Source organism: Condylura cristata, unplaced genomic scaffold (assembly GCF_000260355.1).
Source record: "Condylura cristata isolate star-nosed mole 26May11 unplaced genomic scaffold, ConCri1.0 scaffold00004, whole genome shotgun sequence".
Classification (NCBI taxonomy): Eukaryota; Metazoa; Chordata; class Mammalia; order Eulipotyphla; family Talpidae; genus Condylura; species Condylura cristata.
Genome location: NW_004567105.1, coordinates 31,155,006 through 31,175,640, shown reverse-complemented (window position 1 = coordinate 31,175,640; position 20,635 = coordinate 31,155,006). Strand labels below are relative to the sequence as shown.

Below are 20,635 nucleotides of genomic sequence, written 5' to 3'. Positions count from 1 at the left end.
AGGCCAGAGGTATGGGAGTTGAGAGGATTCACCAGAGACAGAGTGGGGAGCAGAACAGGTAGGTAGCTGAGGGGGCAGCGGGCGGGTCAAGAGAGGTCTGCCACACCATATGGGTCAGCTCTCTGACCGGGGTTTGAACGTGTGTCACAGTGGCTGCAGAGAGCTCCATAGTGCTGCGCTTTAACCTGTTATGATAACGGGGAGGCCGTGAAGTGACTTTTAAAGAGTACGAGTCAGACAAGGAGTGGAAGGCTTTCCAGATAGAGTGAAAATAAAAGGCTGACATATGAAAGTTCTGTTACATTAAAGGGAACACCAAGCAAAAGGCAACGTGTACTTGGGGCAAATGATGGGAGACAAGGTTGGTGAGGAAGGGAGAAGGAAGAGACAAGGGCTTCGCACACCCTGCTCTGGAATCCTCGCTCGCTCCTGGAAGTGAATGGGTGCCACGGGAAACCTTAAACTCAAAGGGACAGTCTGGGTTTGCTTTTGCTCCTTCATGGCTCCTCAGGACAACTCTGTGACGCTCAGTGGGTAAGAAAAATGAGGATTAGAAAAACTGAAATCCTATTTATGAGACCACAGAACTAAAAAAAAATGGTAGCACTGGAACTCCAATGCAGAGAGTCCCCCGGGGGGCTGCTGGTATGGATAGGAAGGAATGTGCTGGAAGACTGGGGGGCTCTGGTCCTGATGTGAACTATTTGGGGCTCCTCTCTCTCACTCAAATGGAGGAATGAGTCCACTCTTATTTGCTTGAAAAGCCAAGCAAACAAAAGCAGCGTCAACTTTCAGCTCATGAAGTGAAAATAGTCCTGGAGGACTAACAGTCCTTGGGAGGCCTTTGTTTAAGTTTCCTTGAGCCCAAGCAACCAAGGACATCTTGATTCTGGCAGGAGCTGAAGTAGCCCAGGATGCTGGTCTCCCTTATGTTTCTCATTTGCTCTGTCAGAGATCTTGCCTACAGAGGCTCTCTTCTGGAGAAGTCAACATTACTAATAAGTTGGTTATTTTTTTAAAGATTTATTTATGTCTGCATACAGAACTGGGTACAGGCCAGAGGTGAAGGGGTGGTGAAAGGATTCACCAGAGACAGAGTGGGGAGCAAAACAGGCAGATAAAAGAAGCACACTGCTGAGGGGAGCAGCAGGCGGATCAGGAGAGGTCTGCCTTGCCACGTGGATCACCTCCGGGCTGGGGATTGAACTTGCACTGAAGCAGCTGCTAAGCTTGCTGTGTTCTAACCCATTCCACCACTAAGGAGGGCCCACTAATAAGTTTTAGTTTGTTTCCTCTGGAGGTAGTAACTGTAGGTGGGTGACAACAGCAGGTCTGAGATTAAATCCTGGGCAAAGGTAGCTCCACAGTTCTCTAGAGCAAAGTGAATCTTCTCCTTTAGGAAAACCCTTGCCTTTGCTGATGTGAGGGCAGGATTAAGGATGCCCTCAGTATGAGGCCAGGTCACTGTCTCTTTATAGGAGGCAGTTAAAAGATTTCTGCAGAGGGTTCCTCCCTGGTGGCACAACAGGCACGAACTCAATCCCCAGCCCCAGAGGTGATCCAGATGGCGCAGCAGACCTCTCCTGACCCACCCGCTGCTCCCCTCAGCAGTGTACTTCATCGATCTGCCTGTTCTGCTCCCCACTCTGTCTCTGGTGAATCCTGTCACCCCCTGCATATCTGGCCTGTATCCCAGATCTGTATGCAGACATAAATACACCTTTAAAAAAAAAAAGTGTCTTCAGAGATTCAAGGTGATACTCAAAATTTGTAAGAGTCAATTAAGACCTGGATAGCGACTAACTAGAATAGATAACTGGCCCTTAGCGAACCTGGTTGGCTGCTATATTGTCTGAGTCTCAGTTTGATTAACACCCAACAGGGAGGCTACACTCTCTGCCGAAGCACTTATCCTTGACGCCTATAGCCTTGTGTCTACATGGAAGCCTGAGGTCACTTTCTCTTGAGGAAACTGGTTTGGGATGCTGTGTATTTTTGCTGATAACTGCTTCTTGGGAGCACAGCACAGCAAAGGGCCTCTTGGCTGCAGTAGTGCTTCCTGGTGTCCAACCAAAATACCTGCCACATTAGTGGAGGAAACAGTGCCCCATTCATTTAGGGGTCTTCCCTTCAAGACCTCTGTCTAGAACAAAGAGAACGTGCATCTTTTTATTTATTTATTTTTGCCTTAGAAGAAAAATAAGACAAGTGTCATTCCCATCTTTATTAAAAAGTGGAAGATGAAACATGGTATGTCTTGGTTCTCTTTCAACTCACTCTTTCTATTTGGATATTTTCCCAATCATTAACATGGTAAATTATTTGATTCAGACCAAAGAAGTTTCAGGAGAAGGAACAATCTTTTAAGAACCTTCAGTGTTTCCCATAATGAATTGAAGCTTCTGCACAACACCGAGAGCCTCTACTCACATTACCTATGATGGAGATGGAAATACTATATTTATCAATTACCGCGTAAAATGTAGCGCAATCTCCAAACGTAGATCATTAATCTGCAACAGCTCATATCCATCAAATGCTCCGTAGCTCAGTGCCCAGTAATGCTGTGTGCCCCTTCTAGCAAAATGAAGGTAATACGTCTTACCTGTAGGCAGTGCGTGGCTTCAGGGGGCCGTCACAAAATTTTTGTTGATTGGGATCGCATTTTCCACCCAGGCTCTCCATCTCTGCACCAAGCTTGATGTTAAAACTCTTAGAGTTGCTGTCAGGACTTTCAGCACATTTGCTGGCAAAGTAAGCGGTCTGATACGCTCGAATGGAAGCGTTGTGTCTGTAGTCCAGGTACGACGGCAGCGGGTGCTGTTGCTCTGGCTTTAGCTCATCACTGCCTGGAAGGAGAAAACTCACAGTGAAGGGCCAACTCAAGATTCATCTACTTCTCTTAGTCTGCCTTCTCATCCACTCTCTCCTGCCACCCCCAGAGTGTAGAATGTAAAGTCTCAAAGGATGCTCTGAGATCATACCAATGAAATCAATGTTAACTCAATTTGTCTAAAAGAAATAAAAGTTAAAAATAAAGTGTGTAGAGTTGCCTGATGGTTTTGATTTTTACTTTATTATAGTTGCTTTTTTTTTTTTCCTGATTTCTTGTTTGGTTCTTCTACATTCCTCCTATAAGTGACATCATTTGATATTTTTCTTTTTCTTTCTGTCTTACTTAACTATACATCAGAGACATTCTGTAGGGGAGGAGGAGAAGGACCAGGACAGGAGTGGGAAGAGCATAAGGGACGATGGAGATGGTGCACGGGGGGAATTGTGGTGGGAATTTCACGGGGAAACCGTACATTGTACACAAATGAAAATTGATGTAATAAATATATTTTAAGAAATATACAAAATTTGACACATGTGCATCCCAATCATTTCTCTAAGAAAGAAAGCCTGTAGGACTGGTAGCTCATCACATCTGGAGACGGCCTGTCCCACGACTTGGGAGAGCTGGACGCACCCCACCGGAGCATCAAACCACTCAGGGAGCTCTCTACCTTGCCAATAGCCACTGTAGCTGTGCTAATAAGGAAATCCCTATGACCTGAGAAATAGGGAAAAGATAAGAGAATCAAGTCCGAGGCCAGAGCAGTCACCCCACTAGGCACGTTCCACATGCTGTGCCCGGCCTGATAATGGCTGCAAGCACAGCTCTCTGCTATCTTGAGCACAGTTTAATCCTGGCTTGAATTTGGTCCATCCAGCAGAACACTTCCCAGAACTCCTCCCCTGTCCACCAAGCCTGCTGTGTGTTTTGGCACTGTAAACTGGTTTTGATGTTGGCTGGAGGAAAGCACAATTGGGAAGATAAATATTATAGAGATTTGATACCGCTGACAATAAACTTCGAGGAGTAGAACAATGGTGGTTCATGGTACCTTGGATTCTTGCTTAATAAGGTGTTCAAAATGGGTGGGTCTTGGCAAATTTATCTTGTGGGCAGCAGTTGAAAACAAATGTTGCCTTTAGGATAAGCATATATATATGTGAGTTGGATGGTTATCTTAGACCACGGGGGCATGATCCATCTTGGGAACATCAATCAAGGAAGCCCGCCCGGCTGGAGAATACGAACCTGCTTTCTAGTGTATAACTTCTTCTCAGTCTTTGCCTTATAGGAAACATCCTTTTCACTACTGTCTCCATAAATCCAAAGTCTCCACAGTTCACCAATCTCTTCCAATTATGAGGCTTAAGAAAATCTGGGCTGCACTACTAGCCCTTGAAATTACTTAATTAAATATGCATAACCAATTTTAGTGCAATTAAATAAAATATAAAAGCATGTAGAATGTTAAATAACCAGTGAGACTAAAATACAATTTAGCCAGGGAACTGCTCCAGCATTTGTCAGACTTAATGTTTCCCATTGCCCACAAATGGGTTAAATAGTCAGGGATTTTTATGAAACTCATGCGCAGCACATGAAATTGTGAGCAATCTCAAAAGCACATATATGAATACCATTCTATACACACACATCTAATTTGGAGAAATAATACCCCAGATCTCCATGGGAGCTAAACAGATGAATGGGAGCACCCATAAATACAACATTCCAGCAGTTAGTTTGATAAATGTTGCTATAATATGCTTTCAAGATTGTGTGTGGTGGGTGTGTGGATTGTTGTTATAACTATTTCCTAGGATGTTCTTGGTCCGTAGGAGTTAGGTAGACATCGAATAATTTAGTGGATTGGCAAATGGAATGTTTATTGAAAACACAGCAGAGAAAGAAGGAATGTTTTTCATGATCATTGTTTGACCTTTTAGGCTTTTGAATATTCTTGTGAGTTGGTGGGGCATCTGGAAGTGTGTGGTTGGCTTGATATATTTGAGATAGGGAAGCCAAGGAAGGTATATTGCTGGTTAATGGCAGAATAAAAGAAGAATGAGGCCCTCCCTGGTGGCGCAGCGGGTTAAAGCACAGCACTGAGAATCTGAAGCCACTTCCGTATGAGTTCGATTCCCGCCTGCCGCCTGCCCCGGAGGAGACCACATGGCGAGCCAGACCTCTCCTGACCCGCCCGCTGCTCCCCTCAGCAGTGTACTTCGTCGATCTGCCTGTTCTGCTCCCCACTCTGTCTCTGGTGAAGCCTCTCACCCTCCGCATCTCTGGCCTGTACCCCAGTTCTGTATGAATAAATAAATAAATCTTTAAAAAAAAAAAAAAAAAAAGAAGAATGAACAGCATTGAATGAGCAGTGAAGAAGACTGAATGTGTCATTATATGTCATGTACTCCTAACAGTGCCTGGCACATACTGAAGACTCAAGAAGTGATGCTTATTGTTATTATATATTTTTTAAAGATTTATTTATTTATGTATATAAGAACTGGGGTGTAGGTCAGAGGTGTGGGGGTGAGAGAATTCACCAGAGACAGAGTGGGGGGGTGCAGAACAGGCAGATCTACTGAAATACACTGCTAAGGGGAGCAGTGGGCAGGTCAGGAGAGGTCTGCCACGCCATGTGTGTCACCTCTTTGGCTGGGAATAAAACTTGCACTGCAGTGTCTGTGGACAGCTTCATCGTGCTGTGCTTTAACCCACTGTACCACCAGGGAGGGCCCTTATTGTTACTATATTAATAATACAATCTCCCACACGTTCAATAATTAAGCCGAGAGGATAACGGGCTTTATTGCTGAATGAGTCTTTGTGCAGTTTTTGTTATATCTCTCTGTACTGAGCAGAGAGAACTCAATACTATAGAAATCTAAGATTTCTATGCTTAAAAACTTGTCACAGCAAGAGGCAACATGGTAACCTTTGAGAAAGAGACCCTGTGTCTTACAGTAAAGGTAATACATGATCACTTACCATCAGCCTCTCTTACCACCACGGTAAAGTATTTCACAGCTCCATTGGTGTCGCTGAACCAAGTACAGTTGAAAGTAAAGTTGATGGAGGATTTGCTAATTAACACATCCTTTTTATTCACACGAATATGTGGAGGTGGAGGAGGTGGGCCTGGAAGAAGGGGTGGGGAGAGAACCAAAAGAGGTCACAACTCTGCTTTTATATATAGATACTCAGTGAAATGAAGGACTCCATTCACAATAGCTAAGGGTCGTTGTGTGCACGCATGTGCAAGTATGTGTGAATGTCAATGGGTGTGTGTGTTTAAAGCTCATAATCAAGAACCTGTCCGCCTCTTCTGAAGGGAAGAAGGGAAAGGAAGTGATTGGCCAGGAGCACATTGAACATAAGGAAAGAGACAGCTCCTCAGCAGGGTTTCCTGAAGGGTTTCCTCAGCAGGGTTGTAGCATCAAATTGCTTAAAAGCTCCATTATAACTCTATCAGGCTAAGTGGTGTACCTAAATTCTAACTCATTTAGGTACTTTAAGACTATTTAACTTGTTTGTTGTCAGGATACTGTATAGAGAAATGTTTCCATTTCCTGAAGCCTTTAGCACTTCTTCACCAAGTGACAAGTTATGCTCATGGCTGGGAACTGAGCAGGGGATTGCGTTGACAGACAAGACACAGCGCATGCTCAGCGCACACACGGGGCACTCACGGTCTATCATGGTGATGGTGCTGTCTTCCACCACCTCGCTGGTCATGCCCGCTGACTGCACCTTGATGGACACCAGATATCTCTTATGGGGCACAAGCATCATGATGTTGAGCAGAGATTTTTCTTTCTCCAGTTTTCTAGAAAACTCCACTTCTTGGGTGTCCATTTTCCGGCACTCAATGCTATACGCATCGAAGTCAGAATCAGGGGGGATCCAGGAGCAGGCAATAGCTGTGGAGTTCTGAGGCCGGCAATGCAGGTTTTGTATCTTGTCTGGCTCTAGAGGAGGAAAAGGGGGCAATTTTTAGAACTCCGAGACACTTTTATCATATATATATATATATTTTTTTTAGCTTTGTGGGGTCCAACTAGCTGGGAGATCCAAATAAATTTTAAGCATTAGTTGGAGTGTTTTTCAAGGCAAGAATTCTCATGTATCTACCAAGGGAACTTCTGCCCGAGAGATCGCAGAAACCTGGATGTTGAAATGCTCTCCCTACAGAAAATTACCAGGTGCCAACATGGCCATAAGTATGCCTGCTCGGGCACATTTATGAAAAGCCATAGAAGATGAGCAGAATGGCTGCTCACCCTGCCTAAGTTCAAATCCTATGTACCAGCTAGAATAAAAGTTGCCACGGCCCCGGTGGAGCAGCAGGTTAAAGCGCAGCACTGTGAAGCGCAGCCGCCTCCATGTGAGTTTGATTCCCACCCCAGGTGACCCACATGGCACAGCAGACCTCGCCTGTCTTGCCTGCTGCTCCCCTCAGCAGTGTACTTGGTCAATCTGCCTGTCTTGCTCCCCATTCTGACTGTGGTGAATCCTCTCACTGCCCCTGCACCTCTGGCTTGTACTGGGGTTCTGTATGCATAAACAAATAAATCTTAAAATAAAAATAATAATATATTTTTAAAAAGGCACATGTCTGTGCCTCATCTGTCATGTGGAAAAGTTAAATTATCTAGTTCACATGCTTTTGAGGATGGTTCAATGGTTTGAAACCTGTACAGCCTCCTAGAACAGTGACTGGCATAGTAAGTGCTCAATAAATGCTCGTTCTTCAAACAATAACTCAAGAAATTGCATGGCTGACTTGCCACTCTCTAGGCCTAGCTTCTTTGTCCATTTTTTGCTCTCCTGGCTCACATGTCCTGCTCTGAGCCGTGAAAGTGTTGCAGTTCTCTGCCTATACCACCATTCCAGCCCCCTCCGCTGTAGTCATTCAGTTTTCTCTGCCTGACTGACTCAGTGAATGGCAGCTGATCTCATTTGTTGTTGTGAATGACACCGTTGGGGGTGGGGGGGAAACACTTATAAGTAACTGTGCAGGTTAATTAGCAAAGTCTGTAAGCCTTCCCAACCAGCTACATGCCATCATCTCTAAATGGGTGCTATGAAGATAAATTGTACGACTTAGATGAGTAAGTTATGAATTTTAATTTTAGTAACTGAGCAATTTAAAAATGAAGTTCGCAAATACATAAGGACTATCTCCAATATGTAAGCTCTGCAAGGCTCTGGTTGTATGTGTTAAGTATGTGCTAGGGTCAGTGGTACTTTGCTGGGGTGGCCTCCTAAGATCTCCATTGTTTGATCCCTGGTCCCCCCTAAACTTTGGAGGAGTTTTCAGATTCTGAAATAGAACTTAAAAGCTTAGATCTGGGCCCCAACTCCCCCCTCCATTTTATTCCAGGAGTCAAAAACCTTGATAAAGGTTTTTATCCATGTGGAAAGCAAATTATGCATGTGAACATATGGAGGTGTTAAGTTGTATCCCCAAAGTGATGTAGCAAAGCAAATACAGTTTATACAAATTAATGAAATATGGGGGGGGGGGAAGGCACACCCATTATTCTCTTGACCATAGCTCAAAACAAGTAGTAAAATTCTTAGAAGGCAATATCAACTCATTGTATGATGTGGGGAGGGGAAAGACAGGTATACCTGATTTTCAGGAGACCAAACAGGAAGAACACATTCCTTTGCAATGCTGAATGGCCCCTGTCCCTGCCCCACCTACTCAAACTAAAATTGCATAACTTTCAGGGTCCAGGGCCAGCTGAAAATGTAGATGCTTCTTCGAATGTTATTAAGAAATGAAACTTCTCCAAACCAAGTCAAAACTGAGATCCAAAGACACCATCTCATTGAGGCTTGGAGAAAGTGTTCAAGCCATTCTGCCTGGTGTGTAATTCTGGCATTCACACAAAGAGTAGCATGGAACCTTTCTTCATGTCAGTGCCTCATTTCCTTCTCACTGCTCCTCTTCATCTCCAACTCCTACTTGCCTTCCAATTTTCTAGTCGCATTCCCACTTGCTGAGAAATGAGTACAACATGCTTTTCTAGAAGCCGTGAACAGTAGACAGGTGAATAAGACATGATCCCTAACCTCTAGATGGGAGATGAGGCCAAATAGCCATAACACTGGGTAGAAAGAAGACTATACCAGAAGAAATGATGAAAGATAAATGCTGGGCAGAGTCCCAGACAGCTTTCTGTTGGCATTAATTGTGGCAGTTACAAAGGTTTTCGGGCAGAGATAACACCTTCTCAAGAGATGAGAAAGGGGGAAGGGGAAACCATGAATCTAGGCCCCAAGGGTGGGGCTGCAAGGAGCAGGAAGAGGAGGAGGAAAGGAAAGAGGAGGAGGAAGACTGCACAGAGTTGATCACAGCTAGAATCTAATTGTCAGGAACATCGCCATTAAGGTTTCCACAAGAAGTATAAACATCCATCTTGTTTAATCCACGGATGTTCTGGGTTTTCTGCTACCCACAACCAAAGCCAACCCTAACGAACACAGCCCCCCAAGTCCCACCCAACATCCCTCATAGAAGTGAGTGACTTTACATGCTGCTTGCTTTCTTCTTGGGCCTGACCATTAAGTAAAGGCTTCTCTGAAATTCTAGTGCCCAGGATGGGTGCTAGATTGATACTCCCATGTGCTCTGACCAACCTAGCCTCTACTGGAATTTTATGAGCTCTTAACTGGAGTACCCGTGATTGGGTTATAGAGCTCACAGTTAGAAAGTCTGTTCTCAGCTGGCTATAAAATAAAACTCTCAGTTCTTTTTTACTTATTTCTCTTGACATACAACTACTTGATCCCAAACTGTTCTCTGGACACATATGGAACACAAGTTATACCTGTTACAGCATTAATTAAGTCAAACCAATAAATAGCTGATTTGATCTTAGAAGTTACATGGTCTGGGTATTATTGAAAAATAAATATTTGAATTGTCACTCCTATTCAGAAAACTTGTGTTTTGAGGTTGTTGTTTCTACCTAATATGTCTTCAGGAAGAAACTAATACTTTAACCTTTGGATTTACAGTGATATGTCTTCATTGAGCCTTCTGTTTCTAGTTTTTTCCCCCTTTGATCTAGTCTCTACACTATAGCTAGAAATTCTTTTCAAAAAAAAGTATGTTCATTTATTTATGCATAGAGTAACTGGGGTATAGACCAGACATGCTGGGGAAGGGGAATTCATTAGAGACAAAGTGGGGAGCAGAACAGGCAGATCTACTGAAATACAGTGTGGAGGGGAGTAGCAGGAGAGACAGGAGAGGTCTGCTGGGCCATGTGGGTCAGCTCCCTGACTGAGGATCGAACTCAGGCGGCAGTGGTGGTAGTGTGATAGCACTGAGACTTAACCCCTGCACCACCAGGGAGATTCTAGAGTGACTTTCTAAAGTGCAAATCTGATGATGACTTCTATGCAGAAAGCCCTTTAGTGGTTGCAAGTGGTTCAGGATAAACTCAAAGTTGTTATCAGTGTTGACTTGATATTTTATGATCTGATTCTTTGAAATCTCACCCTCTATAATCTGACTAATTGTTTATTGTTACTTTCTTACTGTTCTTAATTTCTCTTGATCTGAATATTTTATTCTCTCTACCTGGACTATTTTCTACTCCCTTCCCCATCTCTACCTCATGACTTACTATTTCTTTAAGTTTAGATTTGGAAGTTTTTTCTTCTAGGAAGTTCCTTAGTAAAGGGTCACCTGCCCCTACAATGTATTTCTATAGTATCAGATACTTCCTTCATGACACCCAATGTCTATTGTCTTCTTAGTGAGAGGACCATCCACTTAATGGTAAGCTCCTTGCGGGTAGAGATGAGCTCCTTTTATTTTGTCTATAGTTGTTAATATTGAATAAATGCAACCTGCATCTATTTAGATCCCTGCCTAAATTCAAATCTAGCCAATCCTAATTTAAAATGTGGATTTAAATCAAGCCCCAAATGGAATAAGATAACATATACTTCCATCTCCCTCCATCTGAGAACAAAGAGAAGCAAAACATGTCATACTTGTCCTCACGGATCCAAAAATTGGTTTGCTGTAGGTTTTCCAGGAATCACCGCTTACAGTCTTGACAGTGAATTCGTAATATCTTCCTGGACGAAGACCATAGACAATGCGTCCTTCTGATTTTCTGTTGCTATAGGGGTTGAAGACAGTGATGGCATCTCTGGGGTGCCACTGAAGCTCAAAGTCATCGTAGTCTGTCCAATCTGGAGGTCCCTTCCAGGTGATGGCCAAGGATGTATTTGCAATATCAGTAAATGCCATATGGCTGGGAGGACTTGGAGCTGCATGTAAAAGAAAGTGAACCATCACATCTGTGTCCTAATACACAAATCAGGTACTCAGTGGCACCGCACATATTTGTAATATACTTTGGAGGAAGATGAATACAATGCATATGGGAGCTTTCATTTATAGTGTTTACTGTGTGTAAGACATATAGTGTTTACTGTGTGTAAGACACGGCCTTAGAGTGTTTTCTGTACCTGTAATTTTCATAACCAGAGACTCCTCACCAGGGTGCTATGGAGCGTGAATGTATCCTGACTGTTACAAGTGTGTGAAGGTATTGATTCCATCAGATTTGGGGCTATGGAAGCTAGAGTTCACAGATAATTATGTCCAGTTGTAGATTAATCTTGCTCATTGACCTTATGGTGGCACACAGATATTGATTTTATCTGAATGTCCCCAAGAAATAAAGATATTTAGGAAGGATTGCCCCTTGCAACACAGATGACATCTATGATTATCCCTGTTTAATAGACAAGAAAACTGAGGCTTAAAGATGATCGATGAGCAATCAAGTTTACAAGCTATGTGTGGCATTTCTAAATTGAAAAGTAATGAGTATTAGAAAGTTAAATAAGTGAATAACCGTAAAGTGCTCATATAGTGGAAGACTCACTTCCTTTCAAAGATGTCAAATTCTACCAAATTTGATCCACAAATTAAATGAAAGCCCTATCAACTTTTATTTTCTAAATTTCTATAAGGAAGAAAATAAAGTTAATAAATATAAATAAATATGTATATGTTTGTCAGGGCATAGATATATTTTTCTGATTTCAAGCTTTTGAATCAGGACTCCTTTGTGCTCTTAAAAACTGAAAACTCAAAAAAGCTTTGGTTTAAATGCATTCTATCTACAAACACTGAAAATATTTATGTATAAACATACTTTAAAGCAATAAACATAGCATAAATTACACTTTATTAAAACATTTACCACATTAAACAAAACAAACAAACAAAAAGACGCTTGGTGAACTGCAGAGCTTCACAAGGGAAGTGGCAGAGTTAAGCTAAGTTAATCTAGATCTCTTCGAGCAAGGAGGTCAGCTGCCAGCGCCTGCCATGACATAACTGATTTTATTTTTTCCTAATAAAACTATAATTAAAATGTGTTTTTGGAAGCTACTTCTGGCCAACGCTGGCCATCAGCACGTGGGCTTCTTACCTGTTCTGCTCTCCCCTGTGACCTTGTTGCTGAGATCTCCACTGTGAGTTACCACCCACAGCGTGTACTTCCTTCCAGGAACCAAGCCTTGAAAACGTCGCTCCGTTAGGTCCTTGTCTTTCCAGTTTTCCTTCTTTGTGCCATTCGGGTTATAGAGAATCAGCTCATAAAAGTCGAAGTCCCCAGCGGCAGGAGTCCAGCTGAACCAGAGGCTGTCTGTCATGTTCCGATTGGATCCCTTAAGGTTACTCACAGAGGCTGGGACTAAAACAAAGAGAAAACCTTTATTGAAAACAGCAGTTAAAAACAAGGGCATGTTGACCCCTGTGTGAAAATATGCGCTCACTTGGAGACATGTTTGAGTAGTACGTATTGCAGTCAGATCTGGCCTGTATAGTAGATCATTTAAGTTTGGGGATACAGTACAAATTAAAATAAAATAAGTGGAAATTTCTATATGCTTGCTACATGCACTCTGATAAGCTTATACAACAAAATCTTCAGAAATAATGAAAACATAGTAAGTAGTGTCTAACGAAGCATATAAAGGCCCCGAAAGTATTCACAGAAGGTCCCAGCTCTTCCAGCCCACCATCTCACTGGTGGCCACCCTCCGGGAACATTCCTCTCTGGGCTACTTGGTCTTCATCTCCTGAAGGTTCTCACTGCTCTCATGTTTTCTTACCCAAATCTGCAGAGGTAGGGCCTGCACTTGGGAGAAGTGTTAATAATCACTTCTACCACAGTGCTGGCTCCCTACATGCCCTCCAGGAGTCTTTAAGCTTCATCCTTCTTTGAAGAGTGAAGACTGTGGTCTCTTGTTGGAGGAACACCTAATGAGCAGATGACATATCCAGCAGTAGATTGCCTTGGATGTGGTCATCTGGGCAATTCTAGTCTCAGTCTAGGCTCTTCTGCTACTCTTTTACATTTTTATCCAAAGGGACATCTGTGGGATGTCCAGAATGTGTTCTTCCCATGAACCACCTCACCTTCACATTTTATTTGAAATGTTTTCTTTGTCTAATGTAGTTTCTTGTCCTACCTAGTCACTTTCTGCCTCAGCACCATTTATTTCCTTCATAGACTATAAGGTGCTCCAAAATCATCTCCCCTTAAAATCTTCCATCCTGGCCCTCTCCCCATGTCCCCTAACATAGACAGTGACATGGTCAAAGCCCTGGTCTGTCATTTTATCCATCTCACTCTCATCAAGCACATAGTGCCTGCACACAGGAACACCCAAAGACATTTGCCAGATGAAGAAATGGATTAGGAAAATGAGATAATGGACTAAACTTATGGGAAAAGAGTAGACTGCGTTTGTGTTTTGAAACTCAGAGAGATGTCTGGAACTCCTCGTGTCATCTCATCGTAAAGTGTTTCCAATGTACTGAGTCTTCCTTGTTGGTCCTATCTGTAGAAGCCTTCTCTGGACCTGCCTCCACTCCACCTAGTTCTTGTAGAAAGCTTGAAGGTACAGCTAGAATTGAGCCAAGATGGGTTACTGGCAAGTAGAAGTGCCAGATTCATTTTCCGCCAGACCCTATGAGATAAAACAAGTGGCAGCAAAGGCGTGGAAGCCAATCCAAAGACTGGCCACAAGCTATTCTGATATAGAAGCAAATATCTGACTTATCAGATAGCCTGAAGGTCACACATTTTATAAAAATCCAGACCTTGGATAGAATAGAAAACTAAGGATAAATGAAAGAAAAGCAATGAAAGCCGTGACTAGCTATTCACTGCTGCTTGGGTCTGAGCTTACCTGTCCTACCAAAAATGAAAGATTCATTAGACAGCTCCCCGCTGTGAGTTACAATCACCATTTTGTACATTCGGCCTTGTAGTAAGTTCTGGAAAGAGAAGCTTTGGATCTGTGGATCAACTTGAGCTCTCTCCTGCAGGGTTCGGTCTGGATTGTACAGAAAGATGTTGTACCAGTTGAGCTCTCCCTCTGAGGTGGTCCAGGTGAAGGACAGGTATCTGGTAGAGTTCTCTGTGATCCTCAGGTTGGTGACAGCTGCTGGGACTGGGAAAATCAAGGAGCAAAACAGTGAGACGGAGATGGGCCCCTGGCTGGATACACTTAGACAGCAGCTCCAAAGCAGGGTTCGTGTCTTAACGAGATGTTCGCTTTAAGGGAACCCCAAGGCAAAGAAGTCTGGATTTTGTGAATTACTGCTGCTGAAATTGTTAATTAAAAAAACAATAATAGGCGCTCCCTGGTGGCACAACGGGTAAGGATGCAGCACTGCAATCTAGTCTCAGCCACGTCAGTGCAAGTTCGATCCCCACCCCGGAGGTGACCCACATGGCATGGCAGACCTTTCCTGACTCGTCCGCTGCTCCCCTCAGCAGTGTACTTCGTCCATCGACCTGTTCTGCTCCCCACTCTGTCCCTGATGAAGCCTCTCACCGCCCCGCACCTCTGGCCTGTACCTCAGTTCTGTATGCATAAATAAATATATCTTTAAAAAAAAAACCGAAATAATAATAACCCTAAAAATAACAACCACCAGCAAAATAAACAACCAAGCAAACAAATAAATAAAAACCCATAGGAAAGGAAAATTATCTTCGAAGACATTTTTAGACGTATAGAAGAAATGTTAATCAGACCCGTGTGACTAAATACTAAGAGTTACAACAGAGATTTAAAATAATAATAATAATAATAATAATAATAAAAAGACATCTCTGAGTGGCATCAGGGAGCTAAGAAGTGAGCACTGCAGGAAGGGCAGCAGGGAGGACACTGGGTGAGAAAGAAGGGGGAGCAGACGGAAACAGGAAACCAGATGGTCAGATTCAAGGATACAGGAAAGAGAAGCAAAGCCATTAAAAAGAACAGTTTTCGTCAGGATTTTGCAATTCCTAAAGCTTTCAGTGCTACCTGTTGGCAAGGTGATCAAATGCAGCCCCAAATTCCCTGCCTCCAAACTGCTTGGAGAGATGCTACCTGATTGCACAGAAGTTTTAGGATACCAATGAACAGGTCATCTGTCTCAGGCCTGGGATCTCGCTCCACTCTGAACACTTTCTTTAGCCCTTTTAAGACCTTTTGCTTCTCCCTCTTCTTGTGCCAGGTCCTCAGACATTCCTCCTTGTCCTTTCATACTCTATAGCAGTAGGTAAGCCATCACTCATTCACTTTAGCATCTGTGTCTCCCTTCCTCCCAATTCAGAAGTTAAAACCTAACCCCCAAAGTTATGTGTTAGGAGGGAGGGGGGCTATTGGGAAGGTAGTAAATCACGAGGGTGGGGCCCCCATGAATATGATTAGTGCTCTTACCAAAAAAAAAAAGGCCCAGAGAGCACTTTCATTCTTCCACCGTGAGAGGACAAAGGAGAAAAGGGAGAAAGGCTTGGCTAGGAACCAACAAAGTGCACTCACCAGGCACTGTATCTGCCAGGCCTTGATCTTGGACTTCTCAGCCTCCAGAACGCAAAGTAATAAATGTTTATTGTTTAAGCCACCCAGTTTATGATGTTTTTGTTATAGTAGCCTGTCCAAATCCTTATCTCCAGTTCACTTTTCTGAGCATTTCAAATGCCTCTGACCAGGTGCATCAGTAAGTCATTCAGACATCTTGAAGCTGCATGCTTCTCCCTGACACATCCTCCTCCGGCTTCTTATTGCAGTTAGTGCATCATTTTCAACCATCTACCCCAGGTAGAAAATCTGGAATTTTCTCTTTCTCCTTCTAAATCTTCCACTCAGCCACCAAACACCATAATATCAAATGTAGAACTATTTCTTGACTATACTTAACTATTCTCCACCAGGGCCATTGCCTTACCTTTGCTTGTCACCTTTATCATTTCTGTAACTGCAATAACTCATGACCCTGATGAGCTCTCTGACCACCTCCCCCGACTCGTTCTCACTGACTCTACTCCAGGTACTTTTACTGTTCCTCCCACAGGTGGACACATTACCCCTTCATGGTCTTTGCCTTGTTGTTCATGCTGCTTGGGGAACTTTTTGCCCAAAAGCAGTGGTATGCAATTCCAACACCCCCAAACAACTGCCTGAAACCGAACCCCATATATACTGCTTTTTCCTGTACATACCTACCTATGACAGTTTGACTTATACGGTAGACAAATTAAGAGACTGACAGCAGTAACTAATAAAAAAAGAGAACAATAATAATAATAATGTGCTGTAATAAAAATGATGTGAATGTGATCCCTCTCCCAAAGTATCTGATACATACTATTTCCAGACCATGGTTTTCTGAAACAGAGGAAGCCAAACCAGGGAAAATGGAGCATTATTGTACCTTTGTCACCTTTTTCTCACTTCAGATTTTTACTCAAACCTTATTTTATCAACAATAGCAGGCTGTATAATTTAAAATAGTAACGCGTGCCAACGCGTGCCAGCCCATTTCCCGGCTCTAATTTTCTCTCTGGTATATATTACCATCTAACCTAGTCTAATCTTTACTCACTTAGCTTATTGCCTTCTGTCCTACTAGAATAAGCTTCATGACTGAGATTTTGCTTAATCCACTTAATCTACTTCCAACATTTAGATCACAGCTTAGCACACAGCAGTCATTCACGAACAGATGAATTAGAGAATGGGTTGCTCTACTTCCGGTCTCTTCTCTATTCAACCCTCTCCCCATTACCATTTATCTTTTTTAAGGTGTACATTTTTAAATAGAACATTCTCTCTAGTTGGAAAGTTTTTATTGCCTCTTCATGACTTACAAGATAAAATGTAAACCCTTGAGAAAGACACGCCAGATAGTCTCTCATCTGGCCCCAATTCACTCTCAGCCTCACCTCTCCATCTTGAACCACACTTCACCCACGCACGGCCTCTCACTGTTCCTTCTCACACCTCCCGATCTTGGCACAGGGCACTCTGACTGCATAGGGGGTGTGCTTCCACCTTCTCTCCACATGGAGGATTGCTTCATCTTTCATGGCTCAACCAAAATGTCACTTTCCAAATCACTGACTTCCATGCTCCCTGGAGGTTGAGTATTCCTCCCTTTTCTGTAATCCTTTCACAGTGTATCATTATTTGTCCAGATGTCTGTCTTCTCCACTCTTCAGTCAGCTCTTCCAGGACAAAAGGCATACCTAATTCACCCTTTATCTCTAACAATCCCCCTTTAAGACCTTTAATAAATGAGTGGGCAATTAAACCAGTGTGATTATCTAAATAATGCTTTTCAAGTTGTCATGACCTGAAGACCAGAATCTGTGAAATTATTACCATGTGCGAAAAAAGGAACTTTGTAGTTATGACTTAGCTAAGGATCTTGAGATTAGAAGTTTATTTTGATTATCCAGGTGGTTACCAATGTAACTTCAAGGGCTCATAAAAGGAGAAAGAAGAGGCAGAAAAGCAGAGATGGCAGTGAGGTGCAGAGGATGGTTGTTACTGGCAGGGGCAGCTACAAGCCAAAGAATGTGAATAGCTTCTAGTAACTGTAAAGAGTAAGAAATAGATTCTTCCCATAAAACCTAGTGAGAAAACACAGCATGATATATTGATATATTGATTTCACCTGATATATTGATTTTAGCCTCATAAGATCCACCTTCAGATTGTTATGTCCAGAGCTTTAAAAAAACATATCTGTGTTGCTGTAATCTGCTCCATTTGCACCAGTTTATGACAGTGGCAATAGGAATTAGAGCCAGTTGTGATGAGAAACCTGAATTGGAGTGAAGTGACTGATAGGCTGTGTAATTAGGCTGGTTGACATGGATTCGTCATGCAGATGATGAATGTTTTTTTTTTCTATTATGTCAAGAAATATATACAGTATCCCTCCCATGTTACTTCATGCTGCCGTCTCTACAGCTGGGGATGAGAGAATTCACCAGAGACAGACTGGGGAGCAGAATAGGCAGACTGACTGAAGAACACTGCTGATAGGAGCAGCGGGAGAGACAGGAGAGGTCTGCTGTGCCATGTGGGTCACTTCCCTGGCCAGGGATTGAACTCATGCTGCAGTTCCTGGCATTAGCTTGATAGCACTGAGACTTTAACCCTAATCCACCAGGGAAGCCCCTCTATCCTTACAGTTCCTAGGGGAGAGCAGACAAGATATCAGTTCAAAGGGGTAAGCTGTGGGAATTACCTGTGCGACCTTCAGTTTGGGCTTCCTTGCTGAAAAGGCCTCCACTGACGGTTAGAATCCGTATCTTGTATTTTTTTCCTGGTGTTAGGTCTTCAAATTTGTGCTGCTTAGCTGTGGCTACCTCTGATGTGTTACTCAGAAGGATTCCATTTTCACTTAGAAGTAAGATATCATATCTTTCTGCCACACCAACAGCTTTTTGCCAACTCACTATTAAGGAGTGACTGCTATAGGCATTATCTGCAATTATTCCCTGGACAGATGCTGGCACTGCAAAGAAAGAAGAGAGGCAAGGAAATTCAGGTGCCATCACTCTGGGCAAGGTAACCAATAGAGGAAAACTCCTCTTAACTCAACTGCAGACAGAAAACAAAGCCCACAGGTAATTTTGTTGCATTGATACTTTCTGCAGATCCTTGTATAGTACAGTGTTTCTTGGCTTGAGTTATTTACATAGCTGCCTTGATTCTTCATTTTTCTTCTCCATTTAGACAGATAGATAGAAAAGTCAAACAAACAGAAAACTGTTAGCTAAAGAGCACTTGAAGTCAAACGGAAAAATTATTGCAAATGACACCGATAAGTACGCAGTGATGCACATCGGTGTACCGGAAGGTCGGAAAATGAAGACAAATTTACATTTCAGTGAATATAGTTTGCGTGATTCAATTATGTCACTTGCTTAGACCTTCATACACAAGGTTAGTAAGTCAAAGCTTCAAGCCTTAGTCTAATAGTTCGGGTATTGTGGCTCTTCATGTGCAAGACAAATACTATTGTTTGTTAACTTTCTCTGTTCCAGGCTCACCTTTTTCTCATTTATTGTCTCCATTTATTCTCACAGTACATAATCTAAGATCTTATCCACTATCGTGGTTTGAGTTGTTTCCCATATGGGGATGCTTTCCAAATTTAAACTTTCAATTCAGATCTCTTTTTCTATTTTTGCAAATGACATCTCTCTGTGGATGTTTCACAGACAAACACTGCAACTTTCAAGATGTCCAAATCGGACTCTGCAACCCTCCCCCCATCAACACTTATTGTTTTGGCTCTAGCTCTTGGTCCAGGTCAAAAGTGTGGGTTGTCACGCCCACCTGTCTACTATAATCAAACATACGCCTGATCATTCCTGTCTCCTAAAATCATGCATCTATTAAATCTCTCCTCCACTGCCACTAACCTTGGTCAATGTCATCTCATGCACATCATTTCATCTTGCAGTCCTCTTGCTTCTAGACCTCCCATTGCGTCAAACCACACACCTGGCATATTCTCACAGCACGTCCATGCTAATGCCTCTCCATAACTCTAAATTCTTTACCATGGCATCCATGATCTGGTCTGTCTACTTACATTCTTTATTCAGGAATACTAAAAAGTGTGTAGGTTGTCAAATGTGTCATGATGTCTCTAGCCTCCAGGTACTTTCTTTCTCTGCTGGCACCAAGTCAACATGCTTCACCAGGGTGACTTCTTAGTGTCTGTTTAAATGTTACTTCCTCCTGGGAGCTGTCCCTGCCACTGCTAGCTTTCTCTTGTAACATCCTATAATTATGTTTCGCTTTTATCATGTTGCACTTTAATCACCTTTTTGTTTCTCTGTCCCTCTCACTAGACTTCAAGCTTCTTGTAGTCAGGGGCTCTACCTTATAGCTACCAAATCCACATTTTCTGACATTGTGCTTGACACAGGGTTGGATATGTGTGTGTACTTTTATCAAAAGGAGATATAGCAAAGGTAGTATAGAAGTCGAGGCCCCAAACTAGCTAAGTGGTTGTGCGAATGGAAGACAACTGGTAAGCATTAGTCACAGCTGACAGGAAGTGATCCAAAGCCAAGTGCGACACACTTGGCTTTGGATTACAGCTTTAGATGTCAGAGCATATACCCTTTACAATGTTTCATAAGCTCCTTTACTGCAACATCTGTAACATGGAGCTAATGATCTCTACCTTCCATTGTGACGAGAAATGACTGAAAATGACTAGAGATAGCGGGTGCTATCTTCTTTTATGATAAGAGTAATATATATTAATAGTGATATAAATAAACACATACATTATTCACTTATGTGATGTTTACTCATTAGCCACTAGTTAAAGTAGATGGCACAGTGTATATATTTTTTCTTAAAAGAGAATTTTGAGAAGAGTGAAATTATGAAAATGTATAAATGCCTGTTAAAATTGATTTTAATTTT

At 42.6% G+C, this 20,635-nt stretch overlaps 1 protein-coding gene across 2 annotated transcripts in view; it reads right to left on the bottom strand.

The window, feature by feature from the left end:
• PTPRB (protein tyrosine phosphatase, receptor type, B) overlaps positions 1–20,635 on the bottom strand; it is a 117,436-nt gene that overhangs the window by 19,861 nt on the left and 76,940 nt on the right. For both annotated transcript variants that reach the window (XM_004675896.1, XM_012720534.1), the window contains 6 exons: positions 14,087–14,350; positions 12,319–12,582; positions 10,862–11,143; positions 6,535–6,813; positions 5,834–5,983; positions 2,606–2,849 (listed from right to left, as the gene is read on the bottom strand). In XM_004675896.1, coding sequence (XP_004675953.1) covers positions 2,606–2,849; positions 5,834–5,983; positions 6,535–6,813; positions 10,862–11,143; positions 12,319–12,582; positions 14,087–14,350 — 1,483 coding nt within the window. The remainder of the gene's footprint in view (positions 1–2,605; positions 2,850–5,833; positions 5,984–6,534; positions 6,814–10,861; positions 11,144–12,318; positions 12,583–14,086; positions 14,351–20,635) is intronic.